At 40.1% G+C, this 12,342-nt stretch overlaps 1 protein-coding gene across 1 annotated transcript in view; it reads right to left on the bottom strand.

Moving 5' to 3' along the window:
- Nucleotides 1–12,342, bottom strand: part of LOC128692942 (polyamine-transporting ATPase 13A3) — a 147,326-nt gene that overhangs the window by 38,239 nt on the left and 96,745 nt on the right. The window contains exon 8 of the mRNA XM_070104671.1: nt 11,095–11,293. Within this exon, the coding sequence (XP_069960772.1) occupies nt 11,095–11,293 (199 nt within the window). The remainder of the gene's footprint in view (nt 1–11,094; nt 11,294–12,342) is intronic.

Raw genomic sequence — 12,342 nt, 5'->3', positions numbered from 1 at the left:
TTTTTGATGTATGTTCATGTGGCATGCAAAGAGTACGTAACCTTTATTCGGCGCATGTACACACCCTCATTTACAGGCTATCTCCCCCCAACCAGCGAACCAGGTTGCTAAGAGTTGATGATGGGGCCCCGTCGTTCAACTAGTGACCAGGTTCTAGCCAATAAGAAGATGGCTTTGGCAATCGCAGAGGTTATGTGGGTACCGCTCTCCTGTCTGCAATTGTCATTCCCATTCTAGAGCTGGTTGAAGCACGGTCTGCTATCTTGTGGCTTCTATTCTGCCTTGCTTACTGTGGAGTGCACTATACTTATCACTGTACATAGTGTACATATTGCTGTTCTAAATTGGTGAAGGATAATATAAGTCTAAACTTTTTCTGCTGTGTTTATTTTGCTCCCATTACACCCGGGATAACAGGACATTTGGATTCCTGGGTTGTAATATGGGTAGCCTGTCCGAGAGCTGGAGCTGGACTTAGAGAAACGGTTGAGCTTAGGGTGAAGCTCATAGCAGGAACATTGTGCAGCTTGCTGTCTGGCTTTGCATTAGCTTTGCCTACGCTTTAGAAATTTTGCGTGTCAGTTTGCTATTGTGTGATCGTTCAACATCTCGCTACTAGCTTGTTCGGTGTGCTCGCTTCGCTACGGTCAATCTTCTAGAACAGTGTAGCTGTCTGGCATTGCTTTACAAATTTTGCGTGTCAGTTGTTACTAGCCTGTTCGGTGTGGAGAATTTTGCAGTCAGCTTTGCTTGTATGCGTATTCTGCAATCGTACTGTGCATAGCTAAGCGTGTTCTGCAAATTAACGTGTTACGTTGGGGTATTCTGCAATCGTACTGTGCATAGCGAATAACTTATGCCACCTAGATGAGTCAGACGTCTGGTGTCGGCATATACTTTGCATAACCTACCTAAATTGTCCCTACAGCGTTGTTGGCAAATTACTCGTTCCATTGGCATTAAATACAAACGCACTCTCACAGCTGTGCAACTGTGTTCACTGATTGCTGACAAACTTATAGAAGAAAAGATGGCACATCAGACTCCTCCCTCTACGGGAGCTATTGCAAAAACTACAATGTTCTCGCAGGAGGAAGATGATACACCTATGGAGCAAAATGGTCAGTATAGTGCAGCTGGGTTGTCTCAGGGTGAATCAGCGTCGTTTGGCACTTGAGCTGGCAAAAATCATCTTGAGCAAACTAGGGAACAGAGAGCATTCGCAAGGGAAGAATTTGATAGGGAAAGAGAAAGGAGGCAGTTTTCACATTCTGTAAATGATTTTAGTTTACAAAAAGCAGTACAGCTTGTTCCCCGCTTCAATGAGGCCGAACCAGAAAAAATTTTCGAAAGCTTCGAAAATCAGGCTCGAGCCTTGAGGTGGCCGGAACAGCATTGGGCATCATTGGTTCATACAGCATTATTGGGTAAGGCACAGGAATTTACGTCAGTATTAAATGACGCTGAATTTTCTGATTATCAAGTAGTGAAGACCACAGTGTTGGGAGCATATACATGTATCCCAGCCAAATACCGTAAGCTTTTTAAATTAAGCAGGTGGCAGCTTGGTCAATCCCTAGTGGACGTTGTGAGACAGCAAACCAAAGCTTTTACCAGCTGGTATAAAGCAAGTGGTGTCTACCTTTGAGGAGCTGGTACAGCTTATTCTGATTGATAACCTGCTGGAGTCTGTGGGACCAGAGGTTCGAGTCTTTCTGCAGGATCGTGACTTAACCACTGCATTGGAGGCAGCCAGGTTGGCTGATACCTTCGAAACTAACCGCTCCTTGTCCGAGCGGTCCCGTCTCTTTTTTCAACAGCCTGGCATGAGCAGAGATCGTCAACCTTGGAGAATGAAGTGCCAGCCGGAGGGAGAACGTCTACGTCAGCCAACTAAGTCACCTGGTGAGCCACGCTTCTCAACAAATGGTCCACCTGCGGAGAGGCAAACTACTCATGGTGCATCTCGACAACAGTATCCAGAGAGACACCAGCCAGAACGACACCATTTGCAACGTCAGCAGGGAGTAAAGGGCAAGCCTGTCGTCTGCTTCCTCTGCAACAAAGTAGGTCACATCCGTCCCAACTGCCCCCATAAACCCCAACCCATTGAGAAAATCTCTAATATCCCTAGTAACATGTCCCCTAGAGAAGTAGAAAAAGGTATGGCCCCTTATTATTGCACGAGTCTTATTTCCCTTCAGGAAAACTCAGAAACAACCAAAGTAAAGACCTTTAGAGATACTGGAGCATATTGCTCACTTGTAAGAGAAGGAATATTACCCCTTTCAGATAACACTTCCTTGAATTCCTCTGTTTTATTGGAAGCATTTGGAGGAGCTATATATTCTGTTCCTTTGCATAAAATTTATGTACAGTGCAAATATTACACTGGGTACTTGACTGTAGGTGTCTCAAAAGGATTTCCCATGAAAGATGCCATGTTATTACTGGGTAATAACATCACTACTGTTAGTTCGTGTCCTGAACCTATAATGATTAATTCTTCTCCGGTGTTGGCCATAACTCGGGCAACATCCCAAGGGTTGTCTGAGAGAATGTTGACCTATCCTTGGACGACTCCGATCTCGGAATAGCCACGTTGTTTTATGAGGCACACCGGCCGGAGCCTCGTAAATCAAGTGAACAGACCCCGATCAAGCCTTCCTATTCCCAGGTTGCAGGATTGCCAGATGTCTCTGTTTCCATGCCCGAGGGACTGTCCTTCCGGGAGGAACAACGAAAGGACCCTTCTTTAAAATTCGCTTTTGAGGCAGCCATGGGTAAATCCTCTTTGGGTCATCCGGTCAAGTATGAAGTTAAAAAAGATTATTTGATATGCACTGAGACTGGTAAGGAGATAGAGGGCAGGCAATTGTATGACAGGTTAGTGGTTCCAACCAAGTTTAGACCTCAAATATTAAATATAGCTCATAATACGTCATTAGGAGGTCACTTAGGAATTACAAAAACCTCGTATAGAATCACAAAAGAATTTTATTGGCCAAAATTAAAGAAAGATGTGAAGAATCATATTAGGTGTTGCCGAGAATGTCAGCAAGTAGGGAAACCTGGACATTCCATTAAACCTGCACCTCTCCAACCTATACCTGCTGATGGAGAACCTTTTGCAGATTTAATTATAGATTGTGTAGGTCCACTACCTAGGTCAAAGTCGGGAAATCAATATTTATTTACGATTATGGATAAAGTAACCAGATATCCTGAAGCAATTCCCATGCATAGTATTAATACTAAAGCTATTCTCAAAGCTTTAACAAAATTTTCATCTTGTTTTGGCATTCCTAAAACTATTCAAAGTGATCAAGGTACTAACTTCACTGCCAAAGCATTTAGGGAAGTATTAACTAGGTTAGGGATAATCCACAACTTATCCACTGCCTATCATCCTCAGTCCCAAGGCGCCTTGGAAAGATTCCATCAGACATTAAAAACAATGATGAGAAGTTTTTGCATGCACTTTCCTACAGACTGGGATGAATCACTACCTTTGTTGCTGTTCTCAGTACGAGAGATGGTGCAAGAGTCTACAGGGTATAGTCTGTTTGAGCTGATCTTTGCGCACAATGTACGAGGTCCTCTTCGGGTGCTCAAAGAAGGATGGATGGGAGAAGACGTTAGCTCAACACTCTACAACCCGTCTTCAAGGTTGCAGGTGGCACGTCAGTTAGCCCAGTGGTCCCCTGCTCTTCCTCATATACATCAATGACCTTCCAAACGTATCCCAACACCTGAAACCCATTCTCTTTGCTGACGACACGACTTATGTCATCTCTCACCCTAATCTTGCCACCCTCAACACCATTGTGAATGAGGAGCTGATCAAAATATCGACTTGGATGACAGCCAATAAACTTACGCTTAACACTGACAAAACCTACTATATTATGTTTGGTAGCAGAGCAGGAGATGCACAAATTAACATTAAGATTGACAACATGCTAATTACCAGAAATAATGGGGGCAAATTCCTAGGCTTATACCTTGACAACAACCTGAATTTCAGCACCCATATCCAGCATATAACCAAAAAAGTATCCAAAACGGTTGGGATCCTCTCCAAGATACGATACTACGTGCAGCAAAATGCCCTTCTCACACTATACCACTCACTTATTTATCCATACCTCACCTATGCTATTTGTGCTAGGGAATCAACTGCAGCAACACACCTAAAGCCAATAATAACCCAACAAAAAGCTGCAGTAAGAATAATCACTAAATCCCATCCCTGGCAACACACCCCCCCACTCTTCATAGACCTAAACTTACTCCCTGTTCAGTACATCCACACTTACTACTGTGCAATCTACATCTACAGGGCCTTAAACTCTAATATCAACTTTGACCTAAAATGCTTTCTTGATAGTTGTGACAGAACCCACAGGCATAACACCAGACACAAACATCTCTACGACATTCCCCGTGTCCGACTAAACCTTTACAAAAATTCAATGTATGTCAAAGGCCCTAAAATCTGGAATACCCTACCTGAGAACTCTAGAACTGCAGACACATTCATCACCTTCAAAACTACCATTAGAAAACATCTTATCTCCCTGATACACCCCATCAACTAACTACACGAATACCACCTGGTGGTTCACACTTACACTCACTCACTCATTTGACCATAAACAGAAATATTAATCTCAATCTTAAAATAATGAATCCTGTGATACTCCAATACTGAAACTATGTACTGTGCCAAAACAAAAGCATTCACATTGCTAAACTCACAAACTAGTATTTAGTCACTTAGCCATAATACCAACTTACCTCATAATTTGTAATATTTTACAATTAAGAATAAAACTAAGTCTGCTCGAAATGCCTAGCCATGCTAAGCGTTCTAGTGGTACACTCTGTAATCACTATTTTACAACATGTAAACCACACAATAACCAAATTTCTGTAAAATCAACATTGTAATCCTTATAGAGAATAAACTTTGAATTTGAATTTGAATTAAAGACAGCTCAAAGTAAGATGAAACAGAGGTATGACAGAAGTGCACAATTCCGCTCCTTCCATCCAGGAGACAAGTTGTTGGTGCAGGAACCAATACCTGGCCACACCTTGAAAGCTAGATTTACGGGACCTATGCAGATTGTAAGTAGATTATCTGATGTAAATTATGTGGTAGCTCCCATTGATAAGACCTCAAAAACTAAAACTTACCACATTAATCAAATAAAGGCTTTTCATACACCAGATAAAGTCCCAGTAATGACTCTGTCCTCTACCTCTTGAGGACGACTCTGATTCTTTGCACTCTATCTCTGAAATTAATATTAAACTTTCAAATTCTGTCCTCCTCAAGGATCCTAGCCCTTTAATGGAGGGATTATCTGAAACCCAAGCAACAAATTTAACTGAGCTTCTACAGTCATATCCTAATATTTTTTCGGATGTGCCGAAAAAATGTACGTTAGGTTATCATGATGTAGATGTGGGAAACTCTAAACCAATTAAACTCTTCCCCTACAGAGCTAATCCTGAAAAGCAAAGGCTACTTCAGCAGGAAGTAGAATTTTTGTTAAAGCATGGTTTAGTGGAGGAGTCATCTAGTCCATGGGCTTCACCGTGCATCCTTGTGAAGAGGCTGATGGAGGGTTTCGTATGTGTACAGACTACCGTAAGGTGAACGAGGTCACCATTACCGATGCTTACCCTCTTCCTTGTCTGGATGATGTAATTGACTTTGTGGGTAAGGCTACTTTTGTGTCCAAGTTAGATCTCCTTAAAGGCTACTATCAGGTACCTTTGACAGATAAGGCGAAGGAAATCTCTGCCTTCGTAATTCCAGGAGGTCATTATCAATACACAGTTACCCCCTTCGGAATGAAAAATTCCCCCTCTTCATTCCAGAAACTTATCCATCAGGCTATTAAAGGACTTGAAGGCATGGCAGCATACCTAGATGATATTGTTGTGGTGTCTGATACTTGGGATCAACACCTACTTAGACTTAAGGCTCTTTTTGAGACCTTTAAGAGTTCCCATTTAACAGTTAATTTATCTAAATCTTCCTTTGGCCAGGCCACTATCACTTTTCTAGGCCATGAAGTAGGTAGTGGTAAAGTTGCACCTAAACTTGCTAAACTTTTTGCTATTAAAGATTATCCAGTTCCTCATGATAGGAAATCTCTTCAACGTTTCCTAGGCATGATAGGATTTTACAGAAGATACTGTAAGAATTTCTCAGATATTGTAGCCCCTCTTACCAGTCACAAAGTTCCCTTTAATTGGACCTCAGACTGTAACACTGCTTTTAATAAAGCAAAAAGATTACTGTGTACTGCACCCATTCTCTTGTCTCCAGACTTCTCCAAACCTTTTTGATTACAGGTTGATGCTTGTGAGTCTGGGGTTGGGGCAGTACTATTACAAAACGAGAATGAGGAGTTGCAGCCTGTAGCATACTTTTCAGCCAAGTTCCAGCCACATCAGAGGGCTTACTCTACCATTGAAAAAGAAGCCCTCGCGCTGGTACTGGCTTTGGAGCATTTCGATGTTTATGTGGGCCAGACATCGCAGGTGGTCACAGTCTACAGTGATCACAATCCTCTAGTATATCTCCAAGCCATGAAGAACCACAACACAAGGCTCATGCGCTGGATGCTAAGGCTGCAGCCCTATAATATTTCCATTAAATATATTGCCGGCAAAGAAAATATGTTGGCAGACTCTTTATCTAGAGTCTAATATTTTTATTTATTTAGGTTAGGATGTTATTTGTGGTAACCCCTTTTCACGCTCTTTTTTTTTATCCCCTGATGTGGGGTTTTTTTTTAGTGAGGGGATGGGGGCTACCGTCCGCCTGTATCTTGGACCTATGCTATGCTGTCTGACTGCTGTCTCGCTCTAAGTTTAGGGTTTGGCTTTTGGTCACGAGAAAAAGCTGAGCTCTATCTAAGAGTTGGATGGTGGAGAGGAAAGGCGGTCCCATTATTTTGTGCCATGGCGGCACGGTTGCCACTGGGAGGTGGCAGCCTAATCCTGAGCCTTCTCGGGGTGGGGGTGTGGCATGCAAAGAGTACGTAACCTTTATTCGGTGCATGTACACACCCTCATTTACAGGCTATCTCCCCCCAACCAGCGAACCAGGTTGCTAAGAGTTGATGATGGGGCCCCGTCGTTCAACTAGTGACCAGGTTCTAGCCAATAAGAAGATGGTTTTGGCAATCGCAGAGGTTATGTGGGTACCGCTCTCCTGTCTGCAATTGTCATTCCCATTCTAGAGCTGGTTGAAGCATGGTCTGCTATCTTGTGGCTTCTATTCTGCCTTGCTTACCGTGGAGTGCACTATACTTATCACTGTACATAGTGTACATATTGCTGTTCTAAATTGGTGAAGGATAATATAAGTCTAAACTTTTTCTGCTGTGGTTATTTTGCTCCCATTACACCCGGGATAACAGGCCATTTGGATTCCTGGGTTGTAATAGTTCGTATGGTTTTCATGGATGTATTCTTGGTATCTTGGTCTCACTTGATAGAATGGAAAAACATGTTACAGAACTATAGATGATTTTAATTGGTTTCAGGACTGCAAGAAGCTAAAAATTGAGCTGAAAGTAGCAGAAATGTTCAAATTTTGCCAATATTACAGAGTACACAAATTTATTTATTTATTTATTTATTATAAATTTGTGCACACATACAGAGGTACAAAAAAAATACAGATAAGAGCAGTATGCCAAAGCCACTTATACTATGCAAAGCATTACGGGCTGGCTTAAAATTAACTTAAGATTAACTAAGCAATGATGAAGTCAGTGATAAAACATTAATGTAAACAGATTACTATAAAGCACAAGTGAGTATTACAAAGACAGGTCATATGAAGGATTCTGTTAGGTAGTGTATTTAAAAAATAATAAAGTTAGATTGGGTTTTAGGTTTAACATTTATGTGATATAATTGTGAGAAACATTTAAGATATACAATTTATAAGGTTCAGTTATTCAGTATTTATTTGGTTTTGGGTGAGTAAGTGATCTTTGAGTAGAGACTTGAATTTATAAACAGGTAGTGTTTCTTTTATATTTACAGGTAATGAATTCCAGATTTTAGGGCCTTTTATGTGCATTGAGTTTTTGCATAGTGTGAGATGAACACGAGGAACATCAAAGAGTGATCTGTGCCTTGTGTTATGGTCATGTGTTCTGTTGAGGTTGGCAAGGAGATGTTTGAGTGGAGGGTTAATATCAGAGTTAAGTGTTCTATGTATGTAATAGGTGCAGTAATAAGTATGGATGTTTTGTATGGTGAGTAGGTTTAGTGTATTGAATATTGGTGGAGTGTGCTGCCTGTAGTGAGAATTTGTTATCATTCTAACTGCAGCCTTTTGTTGGGTAATTAGTGGTCTGAGATGGTTAACTGTTGTTGAGCCCCATGCACAAATTCCATAGGTGAGATAGGGGTAAATAAGAGAGTGATATAGGGCCAGGAGGGCTGACTGTGGAACATAGTACCGTATCTTCGATAGTATGCCTACAGTCTTGGAAATTTTCTTAGAAATTTGTTGTATATGTGTATGAAATTTGAGTCTATTATCAAGGTGGATTCCTAAGAATTTTCCCTCTGTTAGCTTTGTGATAGGTGATCCGTTTATCATTATGTTAAGAGGGACATCTGTAGCTCTGTTACCAAACTGAATGAAGTAGGTTTTGTCAAAGTTTAGTGTAAGTTTGTTAGTCCTCATCCAGGTAGATATTTTCTGTAATTCGGTATTTTACAGTATTGGCTAGTGTGACTGGGCTCGGGTGAGAGAAGACGTATGTAGTGTCATCTGCAAATAGTGTGGGTTTGAGTAATTGCGAAGCATTTGGAAGGTCATTTATGTATAGGAGAAAGAGAAGAGGGCCAAGGACACTTCCCTGTGGGACACCAACTGTAATTGGTTGCGCAGAAGAGTTTGCCCCATTTAGCATACACATATTGGCTTCTGTTGCTGAGGTATGACTTGAGGTAATTGAGGAGTGCCCTCTTATACCATAGTGTGACAATTTACGTGGAGCAAGTCATGGTCAACTGTATCAAAAGCTTTACGTAAGTCAATGAAGATCCCCTAGGTGGGACTTCTTTTTCTCTATTGCAGTGTATATATGTTCTAGCATGTGTATAATAGCATCATTAGTATTTTTATTAGGCCTGAATCCAAATTGGCAGGGGTTGAGTATGTTTTGGGAGATAAGGTAGGAGTAGATTCGTTTATGAATTAGTTTTTCAAAGATTTTTGAGAGAGGGTGTAAGTTGGATATTGGCCTATAGTTATTCAACTCTGTTTGGTCTCCTCCTTTGTGGATCGGAGGTGACCCTTGCTATTTTGAGTACTGTAGGGAAGGTGGAGGATTCAATGGATTTGTTAAAGAGTGTTGCAATGATTGGAGATAGCACTTGTGACACTTTTTTATTTTTATATATAAAGGGTGGTAAGGTACTTAAATCTCCTGCCTTGTTTTTTAGTGCATTGATAATAAGGAGACTTCGTGATGGGTTAGTCGGAGACTAGGAACAGTGTGTTCGGGTAGTTGCCGGTGAGGTAGTTATTTGGTGGGGAGTATCTGAGCTTGGGATTTTATGGGCAAGGTTTTGTCCTATAGTGGAGAAGAAATCATTGAGTCTGTTTGCTGTTTCTGTTGGTGGGAGTTGGGGTTCATCTGATTTTGCTAATTTTATTTCGCTATTTCGTGATATCTTTTTTGTTCCCAGAATTTCAGATAGTGTTTTCCAGGTCTTTTTTATATCACCTCGTAAGTTGGATAATCTGTTCTCATAATACAATTTTTTTGCCCTTCTTATCAGGCTGGTTAGGATTGACGAGTAACGTTTTGTTTGGTCTCTGGTTATGTGACCCATTCTGTACTGTTTTTCATATTGGTGTTTTGTATTTGATGTCACTCGTCCAATATGTGCCCATCTGTCCATTCTAATACACTTTTATGAATGCACTGACATTATGTATGCAATTATTAGAATAATGCACTAGTCTGCATAACAGTAATTTTTTTTTTTTTTTTTTTTGTGTGTGAATAAAAATTCTACATGGAATTCATGTGTGATGCTGGAGAAGCCTGGGGATGTAACTAATGAACAGAAGAAATGTTATTTTAGTGCCAGGAATGTCTGCGTTGTGTATTCTGCACCCTATTTTGAAATTGGTATTTCTTGAATTTTGTGCAAAATTGGCCAAATTATCAATTTCTGATGACTTTATTGGGTAGTTAAAATAGCTGAATGGGCAATTTCTTGTACTCAATCAATAAAATGGAAGGCATGGTAGCAAAATAGTTAAGAATTTGGTCTACTGGAATAACGTAATTGGCCTAAAATCGGACTCAAAGTGGGCAAAATTGCCGATGCATAAATATTGTTGATACAACAAAATTTACAAAAGCATAATTTCATCAATTTTCCATCAACTTTGGTATTTTTCATTTTATTACCTTCAGAAAATGATTCTCTACCACTTCATAAGAAAAATAGCATTTTTTTTTTTTTAATTTTCCAACCCTGAGAGCAAGTTCGAGTGTAGGGGTCCCAACCATGAATGGGTTAAAGGTATACCACAAGTCAATGAGTGTACCCCAAAGAAACACCTCATAGAAATACCTCAAGCTGCTTTAGTACCTGTAAAACACTTCAATCCTTAAAGAAACACTTCTATATTCTCTGGCAGTTTTACTTTCAGACAAAAGACAAATGCTTGATTCACCTGAACCAAGTAATCTACAATTAATGTTACCAATATGTTGACAAGAATGACTGACTGTTGTAAGACAAGCAGATCTTTACCCTTCTTCTCAATTTTACATCATTTCTATCAAAATAATGCAATTTGAGTAAAGAGAATTTCACCGTCACTCAAGACAATTACTGAACGATAAACGATGGTGGATGTGATATTTTTCTTAACAATCTACCTTGGTGGAAAATGGTAAATGTGATAAAAGGCAAAAAGAACAGATCTTCAAAACATCCTGGTTTGACTTACTGTATTAAGATTCTACTGTCTTGGTGTTATATGCCTCTCCTAGTGCTAATCTTGTATGTTTTATCTGATGCTAAAATCAATGATAATTCCTACATTAACAACCATAATACTGACCTGTACAGTGTCAGCTGTCTGTATTGTCCTGCTGAGTGCCACTTGGTTGCGATGCATCTGATATACTTCAGATATGAGAGACACCACAGATGTCACTACAATGACAGTGGCATACCACACATACTCATCAGAATACCACAAACACACAGAAAACAGCTGAAATTTAGGATAAGATTAGGAAATGCATTACTATTTGGTATATGGAACATACCACTCCATCAATCATGTGTCTACAATATTTTTCTGTTAATATATACATATATATATATAGTCTTCCTCTTTCAACAAACCGGCCATATCCCACCAAGGCAGGGTGGCCCAAAAAGAAAAACAAAAGTTTCTCTTTTTAACTTTAGTAATAAACAGAAGGGGTTACTAGCCCCTTGCTCCCAGCATGTTAGTCGCCTGTTATGACACACATGGTTTACAGAGGAAGAATCCTGTTCCACTTTCCCATGGAGATAAGAGGAAATAAACAAGAACAAGAACTACACATGCTTGTACATGCATGTGTAGTGTGACCTAAGTGTAAGTAGAAGTAGCAAGATGTACCTGAAATCTTGCATGTACGTATGTGAGACAGAAAAAAGACACAAACAATCCTACCATTGTGCAAAGCAATTACAGGCTTTCATTTTACACTCACTTGGCAGTACGGTAGTACCTCTCTGGGCAGTTGCTGTCTACTAACTTACTGCCTAGTAACGAGTGTACTATGTGCGAATTTTACTTTTTATTGTTTTTAATGCCTAGTTCTATTGCTAACTTAATATGTGCTAGTGTAAACTTGTCATCTGGCATTTATATGCATTTGTAAGTGGAAAAAATGGGGTTCTCCTATCTGGTGAAGTTCATTTTCCGACGATAGCCTGGAACCTAACCTGCCATGTAAGTGGGGTCCTACTGTATGTATGTATATACAGTAGGGCCCCACTTATATGGAAGGTTAGGTTCCAGGCTACTGCCGGAAAATGGACATCGCTGGAAAGTGGAACACCATTTTTTCCACTTATAACTGCATATAAATGCCAGATAACAAGTTTACACTAACATATATTAAGTTAGCAATAGAACTAGTCATTAAAAACAATAAAAAGTAAAATACACACACAGTACACCCATTACAATATTTGTAGTCTTAATGGGGTGAAAGGTGAGTCGTATTTATTTGTAGAAAGTCAGGTGTGGGAGGAATGGTAGCCAGC

Source organism: Cherax quadricarinatus, chromosome 5 (assembly GCF_038502225.1).
Source record: "Cherax quadricarinatus isolate ZL_2023a chromosome 5, ASM3850222v1, whole genome shotgun sequence".
Taxonomy (NCBI): domain Eukaryota; kingdom Metazoa; phylum Arthropoda; class Malacostraca; order Decapoda; family Parastacidae; genus Cherax; species Cherax quadricarinatus.
Note: the sequence above shows the minus strand (reverse complement) of the source record. Positions and strands in the feature narration are given on the sequence as shown.